The sequence below is a fragment of the Geotrypetes seraphini genome, chromosome 14 (assembly GCF_902459505.1).
Source record: "Geotrypetes seraphini chromosome 14, aGeoSer1.1, whole genome shotgun sequence".
NCBI lineage: Eukaryota > Metazoa > Chordata > Amphibia > Gymnophiona > Dermophiidae > Geotrypetes > Geotrypetes seraphini.
The window spans coordinates 25,272,542-25,295,139 of NC_047097.1; the positions used below are offsets into that span (position 1 = coordinate 25,272,542).

General features: G+C 40.7%; 1 protein-coding gene across 1 annotated transcript in view; it reads left to right on the forward strand.

Annotated features, from left to right (window-relative positions):
* Positions 1–22,598, forward strand: part of ADAMTSL3 (ADAMTS like 3) — a 366,454-nt gene that overhangs the window by 161,064 nt on the left and 182,792 nt on the right. The window contains exon 4 of the mRNA XM_033920055.1: positions 14,980–15,104. Within this exon, the coding sequence (XP_033775946.1) occupies positions 14,980–15,104 (125 nt within the window). The remainder of the gene's footprint in view (positions 1–14,979; positions 15,105–22,598) is intronic.

The following is a 22,598-nucleotide window of genomic DNA, read 5'->3' on the forward strand; positions in this document are numbered from 1 at the left end:
ACCTTTTGTTGTCTGGTCATTTTATTATTCAGATCATGTTGGTCCCAGGCTCTGGTTTCTGTTTTGTTTTCTGTTAACTCGCTCATCAGGTTCCCCTGCCCATTTGACATTTTCTTCTTTCTCCGTGCTCACCATCCATCTTCCATCTCTGTACCTTCTCGTCCACTGCTATATCCAACATTCTTTCCCACTGTCTGTCTGTCTATCTATCTATCTATCTCCCTGCCTTATACCTTGGGTTATACCTCTCTGTTTCCCTCCATGCAGCATCTTTCCTTTCCTCCCCTTCATTATCATGTGTAACATTTTTTCCTCTCTCCCCATGCACCATCTCTCCCTGCCCTCCACCCTATGTCCAACATTTTTCCCTCTCTCTTCTCCATGTATGCTTCCTCTCCTCTACCATATGCAGGATTTCTCCTTCTCATCCCTTTCAACATCTCTTGCATCTATCCCTTCCTCTCATCTACCCCATGTCCAACAATTCTTCCTCTCTCTCCCCTTGTCCATCAGCTTTCCATTCCTTCCTCCCATCCCTCTGAGCAGCAGCTTTCCATTCCTCCCTCCCATCCCCCCTGAGCAGCATATTTCCATCCTTCCTATTCCCCTGTGCAGCACCTCCCAGCTGACCTTCACCCCCACCGTGAGATCTGACATATCTATGGGCCTCCTAAAGTAGCAGTAGAGGTGGCAATGGCTGGCTGGCAGAGGCAACACTGAGAAAAAGCTGCTTGCGACCTGCCCCACCAGGGCTTCCCTCTGATGCATCATCAGTGACTGCATTAATGATGCGACAGAGGGAAGGCATCAGTGCGGCAGGCCACAAGCAGCCTGCTCAGAACGCTGATTCTGTTGGCCTGCCACTGCTGCTGTTGCTGCTTTAGGAGGTCTGAGGTGTGTGTGTGTGTGTTGTTGGGGGGGTGTTGGTCACTAAATCGGTGAGTCCAATTTGGGGGAAAAACAAATTAATTTGAATCAATTCACTGAAGTGAATCAATTTGAATCAGTGAATTGGACAGCACTAATACATAGGTCCTTATAAGTAGTTTACATAAGGCAGAAGAGGAAAGAGTCTTACATCTATTTTATATATATATCTATAACTTTCATAACTTGGAATGTCTAATTAGTCCTCCTGTCTAGTATAAACTGATTGAGTAGTAGAATATTTGATGCACTGACCCTCTACAACAGGGGTGTTAAAGTCCCTCTTCGAGAGCCGCAATCCAGTCGGGTTTTCAGGATTTCCCCAATGAATATGCATGAGATCTATTAGCATACAATGAAAGCAGTGCATGCAAATAGATCTCATGAATATTGATTGGGGAAGTCCTGAAAACCCAACTGGATTGTGGCCCTCCAGGAGGGACTTTGACACCCCTGCTCTACAAGAAAACTGGAAGAGTCATTCTGCTGCGTCTGAGAATTAAACAAACAGCAAATTAAGTGATTCGTATTCATGATTTTCTGAATTATTATTAGTGTGACAGCCATGTCAGCTTTACTCTTGTAAATGATGATTTAATTCCTCCTGTGACAAAATAATAAAGAATTAGAAAACTTTCCAGCAGTTCTCCGAGGGAGATTTTTGTGGTTCGGTTTATGGAACAGTTTCAGTGGAGCTGGGAGTGGTAAAGCAAGGGAAGCCGACTGGGAATGTTTATGTCTCTGAGGTCTGCCCACCCGTTTTCAGAATAAAAGACTGTGTGGCAGCAGGGGGAAAAAAAACCAACTCATTTTGAAAGTTGTTACTTATATAATACTTTCTCCTTTCCACTTCCATCCCTCCTTTTCTGTATTGAGACAATTGATATTTGTATAGCAAAAATGAAATCAAAGAAGGACTAGAGGACCAGCACAAATATTCAATAAAAATATAATACTCTTCAGTAAGAGCTATATTGTATACACAGTCCACAGTTTGGGGGGTTTTAAAAAATAAAAAATGAAGGAAAAAAAGCCACAGATGGCTCAAGGAACAATTCAAAGTGCACAAATGAAGTGAGCTATGAACACATTAGTTCTACTCCAAACCATACATCATTGGCGTTAAAAAAAAACCCTTCATTAATCATTTAGGGATCCTTTTACTAAGGTGTGCTAGCCATTGTAGCTCATGCTAAACGCTAACGAGTCCATAGAATATAATGGACATTTTAGCGTTAAACGCGCTAAAACTTCTAGCGCACCTTGGTAAAAGGACCCCCTTAATCATTCAAACAGTAAGATGTACAAACAATAGAAAGCTCTTATATTTAGTAAGCTGCTTTTCTGAACAGTGGAATAGTGATAGGATCCTCCAACAATGGCCATCGTTTCACGGTACTTCAAGGCACATGATGAATCAGCACGTAAGACGCTCGAACAGCGAGTTATAAAATCCTGTGGACTGTGTATACGATTTAGTTCTTTCTGGAGAGTATTATATTTTTATTGAATAATTGGAAATAGGCCATTTTTTGCCTGCAGAAAAAAATGTCCTTAGTATGCAGGAAAGACCAACGTAAGGGTATGCCAAGGCCACTTTTTCTCACTTTTTCTCCCCCTTAATTCTCCATTGCTTATCCCCCCCCCCCCTCCAAAATGAAATTAAACAAATGTTTCTATTAGGGCTATACTTCGATTAATCATGATTAAATTTTTTAATCATATAAAGCGCTCCCCCCCTAACATTTCCTTCTATACTCATACAGTGGCAAATATAGACAGCAGAAGTAAATTCTCAGAACTGCCATGTTTTAATTACTAAAAGGAAAATAAATCATTTTTCTTACCTTTGTTACCTGGTGATTTTAAAGATGGAACAAAATGATTAGAAAAATAAAACCACCAAGCAACAAAGGTAAGAAAAATAAATTATTTTCCTTTTAGTAATTAAAACATGGCAGTTCTGATAATTTACTTCTGCGGTCTATATTTGCCACTATACGAGTATGGAAGGAAATGTGAAGGGGGAACGCTGTACGCGATTTAAAATTTTAATTGCAATTAATTGCTATGCAGTCTTAGTTTCTATATCTGTTGTTAATTAGTGGTAAACTCAAAAAAACTTTTCCAATATAATGCTCTTCTAAACTACGCAGTCCAGGAACCAATTTATCACTGGGTATGTAGGCACTCACTTCTTTATTGGTCTTTAAAACTTAATTATTTTGTTATCAGAATGCCCACATTTTAAAACATTACCAAAATCTTGTATAATATTGTCATCACTTAAACATTGAGCTTATTTCACCGTCAGGCTTTTTCAAGGAAACCGATGAAGTGAGTGCCTACATACCCAGTGATAAATTGGTTCTTGTGTTTCACTACTGAGGCCTGTGTAGTTTAGTTTAGAAGAGTATTATGTATATTGGACAAGTTTTTTTTTAGTTTTGAATTTACACCTTTGAGGTCCAATTACTACTACTGAATTGTAAATTAGTGGTATTCATAGGAGACAACTTTTTTTAGGGGTGCTAAACCCAGTGGAAATTACCTCTCCCTAGACAAAGTCAAAGAATTTGATCAGTACTAGGGTGCTCAAGCACCCACAAATCTGGTTCTTATGGTTTGCAAATGGCAGGCATACAAATGTAACTTGTAACATATCAACTTGCATGTGAAACTTACACGTGTACGAGGTCTGTTCAAAATGTTCTCTTGTTCTATGACCTTTTCCGAAACCAGCCTGAATTTTAGGTAGTTCTTGTTCAATGTATGATTGGAGCCTTTGTTGTATTATTTTGCTGGCATGTGGAATTAATGCAATTGTTTTGTAAGATTTTGAGCTTGAAGGCGATAGAACAGTTGTAAAAGATTTCAGTCTCCTGGGCTCTTTTGTAAACAAAGAAGCAACTAGCAGGGAGGAAATACTCCGCAGAAAAGTACTTGGTTGCTCTTCAATGAAGGCTCTTGACAAAGTATTCAAAGGCAAGAAGGTAACACTCCATACGAAGATTAGACTTGTCCACACACTCATTTTCTCAGTGGTCATTTATGGATGTGAAAGCTGGACACTACAGTAACAAAACAGAAAGAAGATTGACTCATTTGAACTTTGGTTCTGGAGAAGGATTTTAAGCGTACCGTGGACCACCAGTAGAACTAACAAATTAGTTCTGGAAGAGATCAAACCGGCTATGTCACTCGAAGCCCAAATGATGAAGTTACAACTGTCTTATTTTGGTCACACCATCAGAAGAAAGAGGTTATTGGAGAAGGACATCATGTTTGGGAAGATTGAAGGAACCAGGCAAAGAGAGAAATCTGCAATCAGATGGCTGGACACATTGAAAATAACCATGGGGGATGATGCTGGAGGACCTTTCCAGACTAGCATAAAAACGATTTGTTTTTAGATCTGCAATTCATCAAGTCGCTAGGACTCGAGCACAAGGCAATTACACCTAAACATAACAACATAGCGCTGAAAGGCATTCAAAGTGCTGTATATTTAACAAGTAATAGATGGTTTCTGCTCAGAAGAGCTTACAATCTAATTAGGACAAACAGACAGAACAAATGGGACAGATGGGGTTGAGAAGTTTCTCGTAAGATAGATATCATACAGTGAGTGGGAGTTAGGAGTTGAAAGCAGCCTTGAAAAAGTGAGTTTTTAGCTTGGATTTGAATACTGCTAGAAACAGCTTGTATTGACTCAGGCAGTCTATTCCAAGTATATGATGCCTCAAGATAGAAGGGATGGAGTCTGCAGTTGGCAGTGGAGGAGAAGGGTACAGATAAGTTGTTAGCATGATTTTCAAATTTCAGTGAGCTATCCAACCTGACTCCCAGAACCTTGGAGGATTTCTCAATATTGAAGCTAACTCCATTTTCCGGTTTGATTGTAGATGGAATTGCGTGTATCTGTAATTCGAACCATAGTAATTTGGTTTTTTCCAGTGTTTAATCTCGGATGGTATCTTGCTGACCATTCTTACATTCTAGTTAAGGCCCTGGACAACCTTAAGCTTTTTGACACCAATGCATGGATCATTAGCGAAACTCTTTGTATCTGCAATTTGGATCTTTGCATTTTCTAGTTCACCAGTCAAATCATTTCTCACTTCTCTCTCTCTACCTGATTGTCTGAGGGAAAAGGGGATAGAAGGGTATAGATAGAGGATTACTAAACAGGTCCTGGACCTGATGGGCTGACGCGTGAGTGGACTGCTGGTCATGATGGACCACTGGTCTGACCCAGCAGAGGCACTGCTTATGTTCTTATGAGGGAGAGATACTAGGAATGGGGGGGGGGGGTAGCCTCCTGGCCTTCCCTCTCTTCTCCACTTCTTTCTCTTTTGTCTCTTGGGTAGAAGATGAAAGTTCTGATGGGCCTTATGATGGGAGGTCCACTGCTCTGAACACTACATTTTCTTTCTTACCAGACTCCCTTTAGGGAAGGAAGACAATAAGCCCCTCCCTATACACCTGCTTATTCTTACCTCCAATTTTTGTGGAGCTTTTGCTATTGGCTATTGCCTCAGAATGGCCCACCCCTTATATTAGTTTGACTGGCACTACACTGAACCAAGGATGCAGAACACTCCCTCTGTTATTTAACAGAAAGCCACATTGTGACATCTTGCTACTTGCCTGTTAATTTGATCCCACAGAGAACGCCATCAGCCAATTGACAGTCATGTGACCATTTCCCTGGATGTAAGCTGATAAAGGCTCAATTTTGTTCATACCACTTTAAGAATAAATGATTATTATAGTCATATGGATTTTAATTTTGCAGATGCTTGAATCTTTCCACACAGAAAGGACCAAAAAAATGTAACTCCCAAAAAGAAATAGACCAGAGGTAATGAATAACCTTCCCCTTGCTCTCCCTCACTCCCTTTTCAGAGATAAATATTGAAAACATACATAGAAAAATGGCAAGCATTCTGAATTTTGGACGCATTCAAGTTCTTAAGCCTCCCAGAAGTGAAGTAAACCTCTGCAGTATATGGCTCAACAAAGTATGCCTTTTCCAGTGCACACCCTTTTAAGAATGTCAACAAATTGTTACCATATGAGATTAACAGATTGCTGAAGTTGTGCTGCTTATTAATTTTCCAAGAGAAATATAACATTCTCCAGCTGTGGCAGTTTTTGACTCTCGGTTGCATTCCTTGAAAGACTATGGAACTTGGGTCCTAGCAGTCCCTTAAAGAAGTTATGAGATCTATTTTGGGATGCTGGAGCAATCGTTACGACTCTGTTGGCCAAATTTGGGACAATCGGGAGCTTCATAGTATGGCATTGTGCATGAAACAGTTGTGAATAGCAGGGCACTTTCTATAAATACTTGGATCCGGTTCTGTATCTCTTCGGGGTCGAAATGTCAACTTTTTCCCTATATCAACAATATGTCTTTCATTCCTTTGTGGCATTAGATGAATTCTTGTGTGTTTCTACAGCCAGTTTATTAGAAAGGACTTGCTTTATGATAAAATGCAAATAAGGAAGACTCTGTCCTAATTCTACATCCACTGTAATAAGCTACTGATACTTTTCAGAGTGTGTTGAGTTTATTGAAAAATTTCATGTCTATGTAGAAACATAGGGCCTGATTCTGTCAAATGGCGCAGTGGTAGGCACCTAGATCGGCAGTACCTAGCCGATTTCATCACAGAACTTAACATTTTTTGATTGGTATGATGACTGAAAATGCTGTTAAAAGCCAATTTATATATAACAATTTTTTTATTGAAAGAATCAAATAATCAATACAATAACATAATACAAAAATACATTCAATATAATAAGAATCATAATAATAATATTTCATGCAAATTTATATCATTCTTTCAAATTAAATTTTTAAACAAACTAATTCAATCATATCTACACCTCCCTGAATTCCATCCCCTACCCCCCTATCTTTCCCCCTAAATGAAATCTCTCACCTTGGATGAAAGTTGACAAAAAAAATAAAGAATTAAAATAAATAACTGGAATGTAATGAGGGAGAGCAAGGGGAAGGTTAGTCATTACCTCTGGTCTATTTCTTTTTGGGAGTTACATTTTTTTGGTCCTTTCTGTGTGGAAAGATTCAAGCATCTGCAAAATTAAAATCCATATGACTTATAATCATTTATTCTTAAAGTGGTATGAACAAAATTGAGCCTTTATCAGCTTACATCCAGGGAAATGGTCACATGACTGTCAATTGACTGATGGCGTTCTCTGTGGGATCAAATTAACAGGCAAGTAGCAAGATGTCACAATGTGCCTTTCTGTTAAATAACAGAGGGAGTGTTCTGCATCCTTGGTTCAGTGTAGTGCCAGTCAAACTAATATAAGGGGTGGGTCATTCTGAGGCAATAGCCAATAGCAAAAGCTCCACAAAAATTGGAGGTAAGAATGATTTATTATGAAAATTATGTTTAATAACCAAACTTCGTATTCTTGGTGAAAGATTCTGAATAGAAGGATCCCAAACCTCCATAAAAAGACGAGTTTTTATAGGCGAACCTCGAACCTCCCAATTCTCAAACAAAAATAAGCGATGCAATTGATTCCTCCAATGAAAATAATTAAAGTGCCACACTGAAATCAGCAAGGTGCCTACTGGCGCTAACATGAAAAGTAGGTGTGGTTGGTGGGGTGGAGTTTAGGCATAGAAAGCATTAGGTAGCAGTATTTTAGGACAGGAAAACACTGGCGTAATAACCGGTGTCTAACTTGATTTAGGTGATATTAGACGTGATTCTGTTCCCAGTTTTGCTAATCCATTTCATTTGCATAGTTTTCGTTTTCAATCGGTTTTACTACACTCATTGCCTGCCATCACTTTGGTGGTCTTAAAGAGCAATTATTGCAATACTTGGACATCTGGATTAATGCATCTGGGGTTTTTTATCATTTAATAACAAGACTCCTGAAGCAGGCCCTCTTGGGCCGAAACATGATCGTGTCGAGTCTGTTTTAAAATAAAAGGATTGAGCACCATCTGGTCTTCTCCGTTGTTGTTTTCGTATCCAGTTTTGCTAATCCATCTCATTTACAGAAAAATCATTATTTACATCTTGCTTCTGCTTTTACTTTTAACTGCATGCATCAGATGTAACTAGGTAAAAGTAACAGAGGTTATCCTGCATTTCTTTACTTTTACTTAAGCGCAGTAATTAGTTACATTTACTTATTTACTAAACAACAATGACCAAATCCTATGTCTAGACCCTGCTAGACACTGACTGAATTTTGGTTTCAACTTCAGAGTTAAAACTGGTCGGAAATGCACATTTGGCACTGTTTTGGTTGAAAGTACTGGTAAATTTTGCCTGAAACGGAACCATTTTGTTCTATGTCTCTTGGCACACCTCTTCCTCTCCCACCTACCCCCCAAACTGAAGGAGCTCCTATTTCCTCCCTCCCATCCCCTATCCATACCTAGAGACTGGGGATTGCTCCTGCCTCAACTAATCACTAGGCCACCAGGGAGAAACAATATATTAACAATATAAAGCATTCATTAAATAACTCCCACTCTTGTCGTGGATCACATCCTAGAATGACTACCTTTTCTTATTCCTATCTCACATGTCTCCCTCTTCTTACCATTAAAACACCTTTTCTCAGTTCTCTCAATGTTTCTGCAGCTGGCATCATGCTTGTTGCAGATTTCCTGGTCTCACTGCGTCTTGTCAGTTACAACTGATGTTTCAGCCATTATGCTGTGGCTCTCTTCAGGGTATTCTGTGAGGTCTGCAGTCTGTCTTTATATAGTGGGTCCTGAAACCTTTTTGGTTGGGACTTGAGGATCCGCTATATAAAGACAAACTGCAGACCTCACAGCATACCCTGAAGAAAGCCACAGCATGACAGGGAGAACATCTTTTTAAACTCCCAGAGACATTCATTCTGTGGGAAAAAGAGGCCAACTGATTTGCCCACCAGAATTCAAATTGGTGACCAACTGACTTTCCCGCCAAAATTCAAATTGGTGACCAATTTCCTGCCTCATTCACCTCATGCCCCAACCAATTGGGTTTGAGGACCTACTATATAAATACAAACTGTAGACCTCACGGCGTACCCTAAAAAAGCCATAGCATGATGGCTGAAACATTGGTTCTAGCTGGCAAGACACAGCAAGACCCGGAAACCTGCAACAGGCACCTTTTCTCAGAGACACACTTTCACTGCTTTTGAAAAGCATGTTTTTGTTTGGGGGTTGTTTTTTTGTAATCCCGCGGATTTCTTTTCCACAAATTCATGATTCTGCTCTTTTTTTAGACCTTGTTTTATTGTAAAACATTTTTAATTGCCCTCCTGATGTTGTTTTACCTTAAATGTTCTCTTACTTTCTTTAATAATTGTAGTTCACTCTTTTTCCCTTATGTATCATTTATTAATTGTGTACATTGATTGTATGTTTGCCTGTTTAAATTGTTTTATTTTGTCCTTTCCCCCCCCAAATTTTTTTATTGTTATATGCATTGAAAATATTTGATATTGCATTTATATCAAAATTTTAATAAACTTGAAACTTGATCTGTGTCGAGGAAGCATTTTGATTTTACTGTTTTGGATTTGGAGAATGTATGGACTATTTTTTGGATGCAGTTTTGTTTTTGATTTGGTTTTGATTTTTGGGGACTGGGGAACACAAGATTTTGTTTGCCAGACAAGACAGAACGCCATGGCACATTAACTATTGCCTTCCTGATCAGGAGAGGACATCAGAGAAAACAGCTGAGATCAGTATTTTTCTTATCTTTCTACTCTCTTTATTCATAATTGGAGGTAGGGAGGGCGTGTGCTATGATGTACATGTTTAACATCTTTTTAAACTAAGGGCTCCTTTTATGAAGCCGAGTTAGCGGTTTAATGCGCGTAATAGCGCGCGCTAATTTGCTGGCCGCTCTAGCCGCTTCCACCTCCTCTTGAGCAGGCGGTAGTTTTTCGGCTAGCGCAGGGGTTAGCCCATGCTAAAAATGTGCTTGCGATAAAGCCGCTAACGCGGCTTCGTAAAAAGAGCCCTAAACTAAACTAAAGCTTAACTTTGTATACCGAGTCATCATTCTGAGAAGGCTCGACTCGGTTTACAGCAATTAAATAAACAGGGAATGATTTACAAATGATGAACAGAAGATAATAGCAAAATTTCAAAAGAATTCATTTTCAAAATGTTTGGGAAATAGAGTGGTTTTTAAAGATTTATGGAAAAATTTAAATGAACTGGAACGCCTTAAAAAAAAAAGGGGAGATCATTCCAGAGTTGAGAGAGTTTAAAGACCAATGATTGACTGAAGATCTTGACTCCTTTAATCCCTTTTTTAGAAGGAAGGGAGAGTTTAAATCGTTGGATACCTCTTGCAAAGGAGAATCGGTAAACGTTCCAAAATAAAGGCATAAGAGGATTAAAGATACCATGTAGAATTTTAAAAGAAATACAAGCGCATTTAAATTGAATTCTAAAATAAACCGGGAGCCAATGAAGACTCTGAAGCAAAGAGATTACATGGTCAAATTTACATTTTCCAAAGATCAGCTTCGCAACAGTATTCTGAATTAATTGTATTCTATGAAGACAAATTTTTGTAATGCCAAGGTAGACAGTGTTACAGTAATCAAGACGAGATAATATAATTGATTGAACTAAGATAGAAAAATGACGGTGATGAAAAAGATGTCTAACCTTCCTCAGCATTCGCAAACTAAAGAAGCATTTCTTGACCAAGGAATTTATTTGGTCCTTAAAAGAAAGAGAGGAATCAAAAAGGGCTCCCTGCCTGTCTATGGCATTTCTGATGCTGATTTCACTGAGCACAAATTAATATTTGTTTTATCTTTTTTCTGTATGTGTTTGTGAATCTACTTGAATTCTCTTGTTTTGTGATGTAGACGAGCACCCTTTGAGCAAGGCATTGCTAACAATTTCACAGGTTCTCGTGTATTGTATTGCTCTTTAGTATTCATGGCCACATAGTTTCCATGTAACAAGTCATCATCTAATTTTAGTTTGACAGCTGTGGTTGACTCTCTGTTATGCACTGGGTGGCTAATAGGTTGGTTTGATGCCAAAATTGCATTCCTTCTGTGGTTTCTAATTATGCATGCAATTAAATAATAGATCACAGCATACAGTTATCAAGAAATTCACAAAGAACTGAGATTCCTGTCAGTTTTAATTGCTGCTGTTGCAAATATTATGCAAATTTCCTTTCATCCTCATTTAGGGCCCTTTTTGCAAAGCCGCAGAAGCAATTTTGCCGTGGCAAATGCACCAAAGTCCATAGGCATTGAATGGGCTTCGGTGCGTTTGTCGCAGGGGAATCACTACCATGGCTTTGGAAAAAGAGCCTTTGACCTGATTGAAATTGTAGGCGCTGGTATCATTCTGGTCTTTTTTTTTCTCCTTAGCGGCCAGTTTATATTGCTATCATTTTACTATATAAACTTTTAATGTAAGCTTGAGGTAAAACTTATGACACTTTTCAGTATGCACTCACTTGTTTGTTTTTTGTTTTTTACTTATTTGAACAATGTTCTTCTTTGTATTGGAATACTGTTTTATTGTTTCCACATAGAGATTGATGCTCAATAAACCAATGCACATCTTCAGTTTTACAAGTAGGAAAATGATTTATAGTTTAGTTTGGATCCTTGATTCTTAAACCTGTCCTGGGGAACCCCCAACCAGTCTGGTTATCAAGCTGTGCCTAATGAATACGCACGAGGCAGATGTGCATATAATAGAAGTGACAGACATGCACATCAGCCTCATGCATATTCATTAGGGATAGCTTGAAAACCCAACAGCGCGGATTTGCCAGTGTACCTCCTAAAGTAGAGAGAGTGTGTAGACAAAGCCATTCTGGGAATGCATTTCAAAGTATTGGGGCTACTCTGAAGAATGCTATTTAGTTGATGTCAAATCATGTGGTTTCTGTGGAGATGGCATGGTTAAGGATACTTCTTGGTAGGATCTTGAAGGCCCATAGAAGGAGAGCTATTCTTCAGATACTTTAGCCCATTTCTTTTAAAGGCTTTGAAAATATGGAGTTTTACATTTAGCCCTCTACGATACTGGTGACCAGTGAAGTGTATGCAGAAATTACGTGTTTTGATTGTCACTTATAATCTTCTATCAGTCATGTTGTGGCTTTCCAAGTAAAAGCTAACTTTCGGCTTGTAAACATATTGTTTTGTTGCAGAAATGGAAGAATAAGGGCAAAGGTCTGGTATTAATCACAAAACAAAGCAAAATGTGGAACCGATGTTCTGGATGAAAAGTTTATTGAAAACCAAAATTTAAAACGATACAGTCAATATAGCTGGCGTACAAAGAGTGGTGAACATTCCAGATCTGACACGGCCCATGTTTCGGCTAAATATAGCCTTCCTCTGGGGTCCGTGGGTGTGATTACGAATGTCCTAATGTAAATATGCATGAATTTACAGGGAAATACTTTTAAAACCAATAGGAGGAAATATATTTTTCACTCAGAGAATAGTTAAGCTCTGGAACGCATTGCCAGAGGTCGTGGGAAGAGCTGGTTTTAAGAAAGGTTTGGATAAGCTCCTGGAGGAAAAGTCCATAGTCTGTTATGGAGACTGACATGGGGGAAATCACTGATTGTCCTGGATCAGTAGCATGGAATGTTGCTACTCTCTGAGTTTTTGCCACCATGAGGACAGGCTACTGGGCTTGATGGCCCATTGATCTGACCCAGTAAAGCTATTCTTATGTTCTTATATCCATACACCCCTGTAAAATCTCTAAGATCAGGAGAAAAATCTCTGTTAGTAATTCCCTCATTAAAAATCATCTATTCAAGGAGGGATATGATCTTTTCTGTTACAGCTCCTCAAATTTGGAACTTGCTTCCTTTCAACATAAGAGAAGAAAAATTACTTAACAAGTTCAAAGGCCTACTAAAAAGTTGGCTTTTTAAGGACGCCTTTAACTGACCCAATTAAAATCACATGAGCTCATTCTGGAATATATCTGGACAAGGAACACTGTTAAGTAGAAATTAAGTGGGTAACGTTCCCTAACCTTTTGTCTCTTTACCCATCCTTTTTCATTTATTTTGGAATTGTATTTACTCCAATTTTTTTTTTTTTTTACCCCCCAGGCTGCTTCTTACGATAAGGAATTTCGACCTTTGTTGAGTAGCGCTTGTTCTTACAAACATTTTAGAACACAACTGAAAACTTACCTTTTTTCAAAGTACCTGGTGAATTAATTTGTATGTTTCTTATGTTACTTTATCATTCATCTTTGGTTAACTGCGTTGCACTTACGGTTATGCGGTTTATAAGTCCCGTGTTATGTTATAATATCCTAATCACCCTGTGGTCGCATCCATATGTACAAACAGTAGACAGACACATTATCAATCCAAAGTTTAGCAGTAAAACTGCAAAAAGTTCACCATCAAATCTTCGTTAACACTATACCTTAAAACTGGAGCAGGTATTAGCAATATTTCATAGGAAAGCATTAACAAAAAGCTGCGTTTTCAACATTTTCTTGAAATTGATTCTTGTACGTTTCATGCTAGGAAGCCACTGGCCAGTCTTTTTCCATTAACTTCCTAGCATTTGAAATCCTTTTCCTTCTTTCAGTTTCAGAGGTTTCAGCCAAGCACTGTATATATTTTCCTAAATTCATACCAGATGAACAGATGATATAGCTTGGTAGCCCTCGTAATATATGTAGGCACTGTTACTATTCAGAAGAAGGCTTTTCCAGTTAGAAATCGTACCTTTCCCTGAATTGTTTCCACTCAAGGGCTTATGAAGGTCAGTTTGAAAATGCCAGGTCTGTTTAAATGGGCAATGCCAAGTGCTTTTCTGAATAGGCAGACTGGAGTGTTTATTAGTGTAGTACCAGCAGTCTCCTGAGGATCTCGGAGTTCAAACAAGAGAGAGATTTTACTTTCTCCTAATCTCAGCTGCTTGCAAAGGTTGGCCAGATTTAACTTGGATCTGATTTCATTGCAACAACTGAAATGCATCCAGACATTTAATATCAATCTGTGAACCAGAAAAGCCATGTTTTGCTTTCTTTGATATACTTAAAAAACATTAGGATTGATATTAAAAAATAAGGAAAAAGCTAGCCTCCTAAATTTACTTTCCTCCATTAGGCTCCTACATTTGTTTCAGTTATATGTAAGAGCCTAGGGCACACATGGCCAACTCTGGTCCTCGAGGGCCGGGATCCAGTCGGGTTTTCAGGATTTCCCCAATGAATATGCATGACATCTGTTTGCATGCACTGCTTTCAATGCATATTCATTGGGGAAATCCTGAAAACCCGACTGGATTCCGGCCCTCGAGGACCGGAGTTGCCCATGTCTGGCCTAGGGGGTCCTGTGCTGTGCAGTAAATGCAGATTTATGAAGCAACAATTGGGGTTGTTCCCTGCATTTGCGTTACAGGTACCACATTAAATTTTCAGAGGCCATGCGGACAATAAGGTCTGGTATCAGCACTAATTGGCTCATTATTTAATTAAGTTGCACACGCGCCCAAATTTGTGCCTATAACTCAAAGCGCCATTTGCGGAATTCAGGGTTTAAGGTGCGGTTTACTGCATGGTAACTGCAAAAATATTGCAAAGCCCCTTAATGTGGTTTGGAGCTAGCAGTTACCCCATGGTAAACAGCTCAGTGAGGTCCATAAAGGACACCCAAATTAGGCACCGCTAGGCACCCTAATTGTGTCTGTCTAGTTCAGGATATGTGCTTAAATTTTTTATTTTTTATAATTGGCATAATCCACATGGTAATGGATCCTGCCAGTTTTTAGCCAGTCTGAAAAAAAAAAAAAAAAGATTGATGAAACAATTTAAGAGTTTGGCACCAAACTCTTGGAACGCCTAGTGATGCCTAAGTGTTTATATTCTCATCTACAGCTATAGCTATCTATCAAATGTATTTATATGTATCTAATTTATTTATATAGATGAGTAGTGCAATGATTCTTTATTACTTCATACTGTCCATTTATTGCTTCATAGTCCTCTTTGTTTTCTTTTACCCGTAGACATCCAGGAGTGCCCGTTCCGAAGATAAAGATAGTGGTTGGGATGCTTGGGGAAGCTGGAGCGATTGCTCTCGAACATGTGGAGGAGGCGCTTCCTATTCTTTGCGAAGATGTTTAAATGGAAGGTCAGCAGAAGCTTTACAATATCACCCTTTTCTTCTTTCTGTAATCTCCACCAAGCCCTTGCTCCGGGATATCGTATGACTAGTTGTAGTAGGATCTTTCTACAACAAAGGAGTTAAGGCTCAGTAAATGCTTTTTTTTTTTTTTTTTTTTCTGCAAAGAAGAATATTTATATCAAAGTTGCACTGTGGCCTTTATTAGGGGCTCTGAAACCAGTCACTCTCAAACCCAGTCCTTGAAATGTACACAACCAGTTTGGTTTTTAGGATGTCCACAAAAAAAAAATCCCTTGCCTTCTCATGCTTCTTCATTTTGGAAGCATTGTTCAAAGTATTAGATCAAAGTAATTAAGTAAAAATAAAAATCAATGTAGGGTAAACTAAGCTAAACTAAACCTTAAGTTTGTATACCGCATCCTCTCCACAATCGTTGAGCTTGGCACGGTTTACAGGAATTGGTATAGAGAAGGAACTCCAATGAAGGGTTACGGGACTTAGTATAGAGAATGTTTAGAGGGACATAATATACCAAAGAGGGAGGAAGTATTACATTTTTGACAATAGCCAAGTTTTCAGATGTTTTCGAAAAAGTTGGAGGGAGCCCAGATTCCGAAGTGGGGTAGTAAGGTGATTCCAGAGCTCTGTGATTCTGAAGGAGAGGGATGTAATTCCCTCTTTTGGTTTCCACTTAATTTAGCACCAGAAATTCAGTACCAGTCCACGCATATGGACCAACACTAAATATCGGGGCCAATTGGAACAGCCATATTCAGCTGAATATAACCCCTCAAATTACTGAAAACACAGCCAGACAAGCCTGGTTTAAAACTACGGTTCCCCACTCATTCCTTGGGGGCACATCCAGCCAGTTAAGTTTTCAGGATATCCACAATGAATATACATGAGATAGATTTGCAAGCAGCAAGAGTACTTTTTAAATTTGATTGTATTTGCTACAAGATGTTGTTTGGATTAGCTCCGTTATATCTCTTCTCTCATTTTGAATTCTACTGTTCGACTAGGTCTACTGGCTTTATTCATTTTTCCTAATCCCCAAAATTGCCGTTATAAAAAGTATTTTGATCGATCTTTGGCTTATCAAGCGGGTGAAGTTCAAGTATGGTTAGATGGTCTGATTCAACAATCTGTATCTTATTGCGCCTTTAGAAAACTTGGTTACTTGATTGACTCATCTACTCCCTCAGCAAATTTGACCACATCACCAATGCTTACCTTGACTCACACTGGCTACCAATAAAAGCAAGATCCCAGTTCAAATTCTACTGTCTACTATACAAAGTAACACACGGAACAGCACCCAGCTACCTAAACAAAAGACTACACCGTAATCTCTCACACAGATTAAGGAGAACTCAAAACCTATTCGCTTACCCTCCTCTCAAAGGTACACGACGCAAGAAACTATACGACAGCCTTTTAGCTACACAGGCAGCAAAAATTGACACTACCATTTCCAATCTACTGATCAAATCAATAGACATAAAAGAATTCCGAAAATAAATCAAAACTCATCTCTTCAAAAAACACTTTCCATCATCTTAAGCTCAACATAGCACTAGAAAATACACACACGAACACCCCACCATAACTATACCTAAACATTGTACAACTCACTTCATCAACCTACTATTTATCTACTATGTGCTCTAAATTTCTCCTGGAAACTTCCAGACTAACAATTGTAACTTGATACATTCCTGATTCTATGTATTGTAATATTCCTGAAATTGTCCAGTCTCCTAATTTGTAATCCGCTTAGAACCGCAAGGCACAAGCGGAATAGAAATCTGTAATGTAATGTAATAACTGTCATACTGTATTTTTCATTATTGAAATATTGTACTGCCTTTTTGTGTGCTTTGTATCATCACTGGAATGTTCAGTCCTTTTTATTTGGTGAACTGCCTAGATCTTTTTGGGTGTTGGCGATATAGAAAAATAAAGTTATTATTATTATTCCTCTTTGGTATGCAGATTTGGCTCATGCATACTCGTTGTGGATATTTTGAAAACCCACCTGGCTCCATGTACTCCAGGGATTGGGTTGAGAAGTAAAGGTTTAATATGAAAGAGGCAACATGGATTTTGCTAAAGGGAGTTGTGCCTCACCAATCTGCTACTTTTTCTGAAGGTGTGAATGAACACAAATGTAGATAAAGATGAGTCAGCTGAATTTTCAGACAGCTTTTGACAAAGTCCCTCATAAGAGACTTTTGAGAAAATGAGAAAGCCAAGTGATAGGAAACAGTATCTTTTTGTGGGTTAAAAAATAGAAAACAGAGAGTAGGGTTACATGGACAGTTCTCTCATTGGAGGAAGGTAAATACTGAAGTGCCAAAGGGTTCTATACAAGGATTAGACCCCTCCCCCCCTCCCATACACAGACTGATTCCCCACCCACCAGTAGATAGACCCCCTTTGGGGAGGCATGCATGTGTAGGCCATACCAGCTCTTTAGAGCAGTCTCTTTCAAAGATGTTGGTATGGGTGAATGAGAGAAAAGATCGTCCAGGATAAGAGGGGGCTTTTCATTAGAACCTTCACTCAGGAAGATATTGATCAAAAGGGTTCTGCTGAAATTGAGGTAAAACGTGGACTGGCAAGGGGAGGCAGTGGATGACAGGAGAAGACAAATAGAAACAATATACCCTGCCGGTGTTTCGTAACCTTTAAGACTGCTTTCATTATCCCTGTTCCTCCTCCCTAGTCCTGCTCCTTACGTTCAAAACCATTGGCCCCTGGTCTAGTTATGCATACATAGAAACATAGAATATGATGGCAGAAAAGGGCCGACGGCCCAACAAGTCTGCCCAATCATGATCCCTTCAACCCTCGAGAAACTATCCTCTATCATACCTCTGTAGCGACCCCACATGTTTGTCCCATCGTCTCTTGAAGTCGAGCGTGCTACTAGCCTCGACTACCTGACATGGAAGACCATTCCACCTATCAATCACCCTCTCGGTAAAGAAGTATTTCCTGGTGTCCCCATGAAATCTTCCTCCCCTAGGTTTTAACGGATGTCCTCTTGTCACCGTGGGACCCGTAAGAGTGAAGATTTCCTCCTCCCCCTCGATGCGGCCCGTTATGTACTTGAAAGTTTCTAACATGTCCCCCCTTTCTCTGTGCTACCAGCTACATGAAAAAGATTCACCAGAATAGCAGTAGGCTGTAAATAATCATTGAACTTCAAGATTTCAAGCAACCTAAACCCTACCACATAACAGCACGATAACTGCCTTGAAATTAACAAGGTGCTGTCAAAATTGGTTTCATGGGCTTGCATTAAACCAGAATAGCTTTTTGAACGTGCTGCGTTCACAAGTCAGAGACCACGCGCTTGATTCTCCCGTCTGTGTTTTGGAACTGCTGTGGTTTTTCTTGGTGTGCTGCTGCTCGTTGCCTTTCATCCTGCTCCTCCTGCGATGCCTCGGCTAAAGTGAATGGCTTTTGCCCGGGTTGCTATGCGGCTGGCGTTGAATTTCCAGAACAAAAGGCAGGGAATTGCAAGTAATCAATTTGACTTTTATGTGTGGGCACCATGCCCCTAATGGCTTTTAAAATAATAGTGGAGGAAGTGAATTGTTTGTTCTCTTTCAGTTTGTTTATCCTAGACTGAACTGTGAGTTTGCAAAAGGGTGGCCTGAATAGGATGTGACAGAACACAAACAAGAAAAGTCATATTTAGTTATAAGTTGAAAAGTGACACAATGGCACATTCACCTTCCTCTGTTAGGCACATCTGTATGGGAGACTTGGAGGAAGGCATGATAAAGTGTGTCTGGGTAAGTTGGCAGGGGATGGGGGTGTGAGGATGGTGTCTGTATATTTCTCTTGATGATCTGGGAGAAGAGGGGGGTGGCTGGGTGTTTGTATGTGTGTATTTGGGGAACTATTGGGGAGGGGAGGGGGTTTGTACAGTGGCATAGCAAGAGTGAGTGGCGCCTGAGGCGGTGGCATACCTCTCCTGCCCTCTTCTCTGCCCCACCTCTGCTCCTTCCCGCCGCCCCATACCTTTTTTCATTTTCCACACGCCAGCAATCTCACAAACTTGCTGTTCGCGTCATGTTGGCTATGCCTCTGATGGCACTGGGCCCAGAAGTGATGTCGGGGAGAGGCGACACTGAGTTCATAATGCTGCTCATGCAGAGAAAATGAAAGAGATACGAGAAAAAGGAAGGGGCGCACATGCGTGGCGGGGGGAGGGGTCAGAAAGTAGCGGGAGAAGGGGAGGAGGACAGGTGCCAGCACCCCTACCAAGACTGTCCTAAGAAGTGACATCAGAGAGAGGCGACACCGGGTTCGTAATGCTGCTCATGCAGGGAGGGAGTCGGAAAGGAGCGGGGAGGACAGAGGAGGATGGGTGCCAGTGCCCATACCAAGACTCTGTCCTAGGAAGTGACACCAGAGAGAGCACCGAAGCCATTGCGGGCAGTAAGTTGGTGGCTGCTGATGCCAAAATTAAAAAGGTACAAGAGAATGGAAGGGGGGCATGGTAGGGGAAGGGGGGAGCAGAGAGGAGGAGTAGGGTTGCCAGTGCCCCAAGGAAGATAACGCCTGGGGCGGATCCTGTTTCCCCTTACTACGCTATTGGCCCATATCACTGCCCTTATCTGCCCCTGCTTGCACACAAAATATAGGAATCAAATCGGAAAAAAAGGACCTATGTTCCAAAGATACTGGTGAGTCCAAAAACCAGGAGCGGTTTGAGCGTCTCCCTCTTATCCAAGGTTAACAAAATTTGCATTAGGCCGCTTAATTGCTTTGAAGCGCTATACGCTAGGCATTTTAGGAATAACGTGAGCTTCTGTCTTCCAAGTCCACTTTATGTGACACAACAGGACCCTGAAGAAGGCCGAAACACAGACCGTGTTGGAGCCGACACAAGGTTCCATTTGCACCCCACAATTGTACAGACCATCAGTGACATATTGATATTGAGATATTTTTGTCTGGTTTTTTTAGGTCAATAAATTTTCATCATTTCATGACTCCTGAGAAATCCAGAGACTTTCTCCCCCTTTTCTGTATTTGGACTTGCCTAAAATATAGGCGCATAAAAACCCACTTATGCTAACATTCTGTAACAGGAAGTAGGCACCCACTTTCTCAGGTTTCTTTATTTTTGATACCCTGCCTATGGGCAATAACCTTCTGTGGCTTTTCAATGATTTAAAAAAATATATGATACGTATTAGTAGTGGCATACCAAGGGGGGGTGCGGTCCGCCCCAGGTGCATGCCTTAGGGGGGTGCACAGCCGGCCAGGTCCGGGTCATCCAGTGCCGGTCCGTGCAGGGCCGGCAAGATTGCATTGGGGCCATTGGCAGCATCTGGGTTGCAATGGTGATGAACAGCATCAGCGACCCCCCCCCCCCGTGACACAATTTATGATAGGCAATGCGCCCCCCCCCCCCCCGTGATGACACTTAAGATACTCAGCTTCCTGTTTCTGCCCAGGCAGTTCAGTCAGAGGGAAGCTTTTGACTGAGTACTGCGTTGCCGATCTGAAGTTCTGTTGATGCCTGGGGGAGAAGGAGGCCTGTTGCCGATCTTAAGTGTCATTGCGGGGGGGAGGGGGCGGCGTTGCCGATCTTGTTGCCAAAATCGGAAAGGTGAGAAGAAGGGAGAGAGATGGGCCTGTGGTGGATGGAGAGATTGAGAGAAGGGGCAGATGATGGAAGTGGAGAGAAGGGGGAGAGAGAAGAGAGCAGATGATAGAAGTGGGGAGAAGGAGGAGAGAGAAGAGGGCAGATGATGGAAGTTGGGAGAAGGGGTAGATGATGGAAGTGGGGATAGAGAAGAGGGCAGATGATGGAAGTGGAGAGAAGGGAGAGCAAATGCTGAATGGAAGTGGAGAAAGAACACATACTGGATGGAAGGAGGGATAAAGAGAAAGGACATATGCTGGATGAGGAAGAAGATAGAGTTACTGAGATAGTGGAGGGATGAAGGAAAGGGGTGGCATGCTGTGGGTAGACATGGTGAAAAGAGGGAAACTGAGGACTGCATAGTAAGTAATTTAATTTAGACGGAGGCAGAAAATAAAGAAGGAAGACCAGAGAAGGAAAGGGAAGAGAGAGAGAGGAGAGGGAGATGCCAGAGAACGGGGAAGGAGACAGAGATATCAGATCTGAGCGGGGAGGAAATGAGAAGAGAGAGATGTTAAAGACCACAAGGGGGAAGGAAAGAGAGATGAAAGGAGAAAGATGCCGGACCATGAGGGAACAAGAGGGAAGATGATGGATGCCAGACCAAAGGGGGGGGGGGGGTCTACAGGAGAGATGGCAGGGGGAGACAGATAGTTTCTGGAAGGGGCAGACAGAGGATGGAATGGGCAGATGCTGGATTGAAGAGACAGGGCAGATGCTGGAAGGAAAAGAGTGAAAAAAAGATAAAAGCAGAAACCAGAGACAACAAAAGGTAGAAAAAAATCATTTTGTTTCTATTTTGTCATTAGAATATAGCAGATTTGAAATATATATCCTGCTAGAGACATAACTGGGGACTGCAAAGCCCAGGCAGTGCTTCTTTAGCTATATGGAAGGGGTAGAAAAAGAGGACACATGATGGAAGGAGGGGATAAATAAAAGGAGGGCACATGATGGGGGGGGAAGGATTGAGTTAGGGAAATACTGGAGGAGGTGAGGGAAAGAGGTGGCGAGCTGTAGGTAGTCAGTAAAAAAGGAAATTGATGAGAGGGTAGTAAGAACGTAATCTAGATGGATGCAGAAAATAAGGGAAGAAAGGAAATGAGGGAAGAAAGGGATTGCAGAAGAGAGGTGTGGGAGAAGGAAGGAGAAGAGAGAGATGCCAGACCAATGGGGGTGAAAGAAGAGATGGAAGGGGGAGGCATACAGTTTCTGAAGGGGGCATAGAAGGAGAGAAGATGCCATATAAGGGCAGAGAGACAGCAGACAGTGAATGGAAGGAAGAGAGTAACAAGAAGATGAGGAAAGCAGAAACCAGAGAAGACAAACTTAGAACAAAAATTTTCTATTTATTTATTGCTTTAGGAGATATGTGTCACTGTTTCTGTGGTGTTACATTGTATGCAGAGTCCAGCTTCTTGGTGGTTCAATTTAACCTTTGTCTATGTATTTCTATTTTATCCCCCCTTTTACAAAACTGTGGAGCGTTTTTTAGCGCCAGCTGTGGTGGTAGCAGCTCTAATGCTCAAAATTCTATGAGTGTCGGAGCTGTTACCACCGTGACTGAAATCCACACTACAATTTTGTAAAAGGGGGAGGAGTTAGTTTGTGATGACATATTTCATACTAGGCGAAGGTGTGTTCTGTGTGTTCGAAAGACACGGTTTTCTGTTAGGATTGACGGTGTAGGATTGATCTGTACTAGTCTGGCTTGTTTAGTTTTACAATGGGTGTATTGATGTTGTACTGCTCACTGCTGTATGTAAGATGCTGCCTTTTACTAGGTACTCATGTGTGACGTGTGGCTTGTTACTAAAAATCATGTT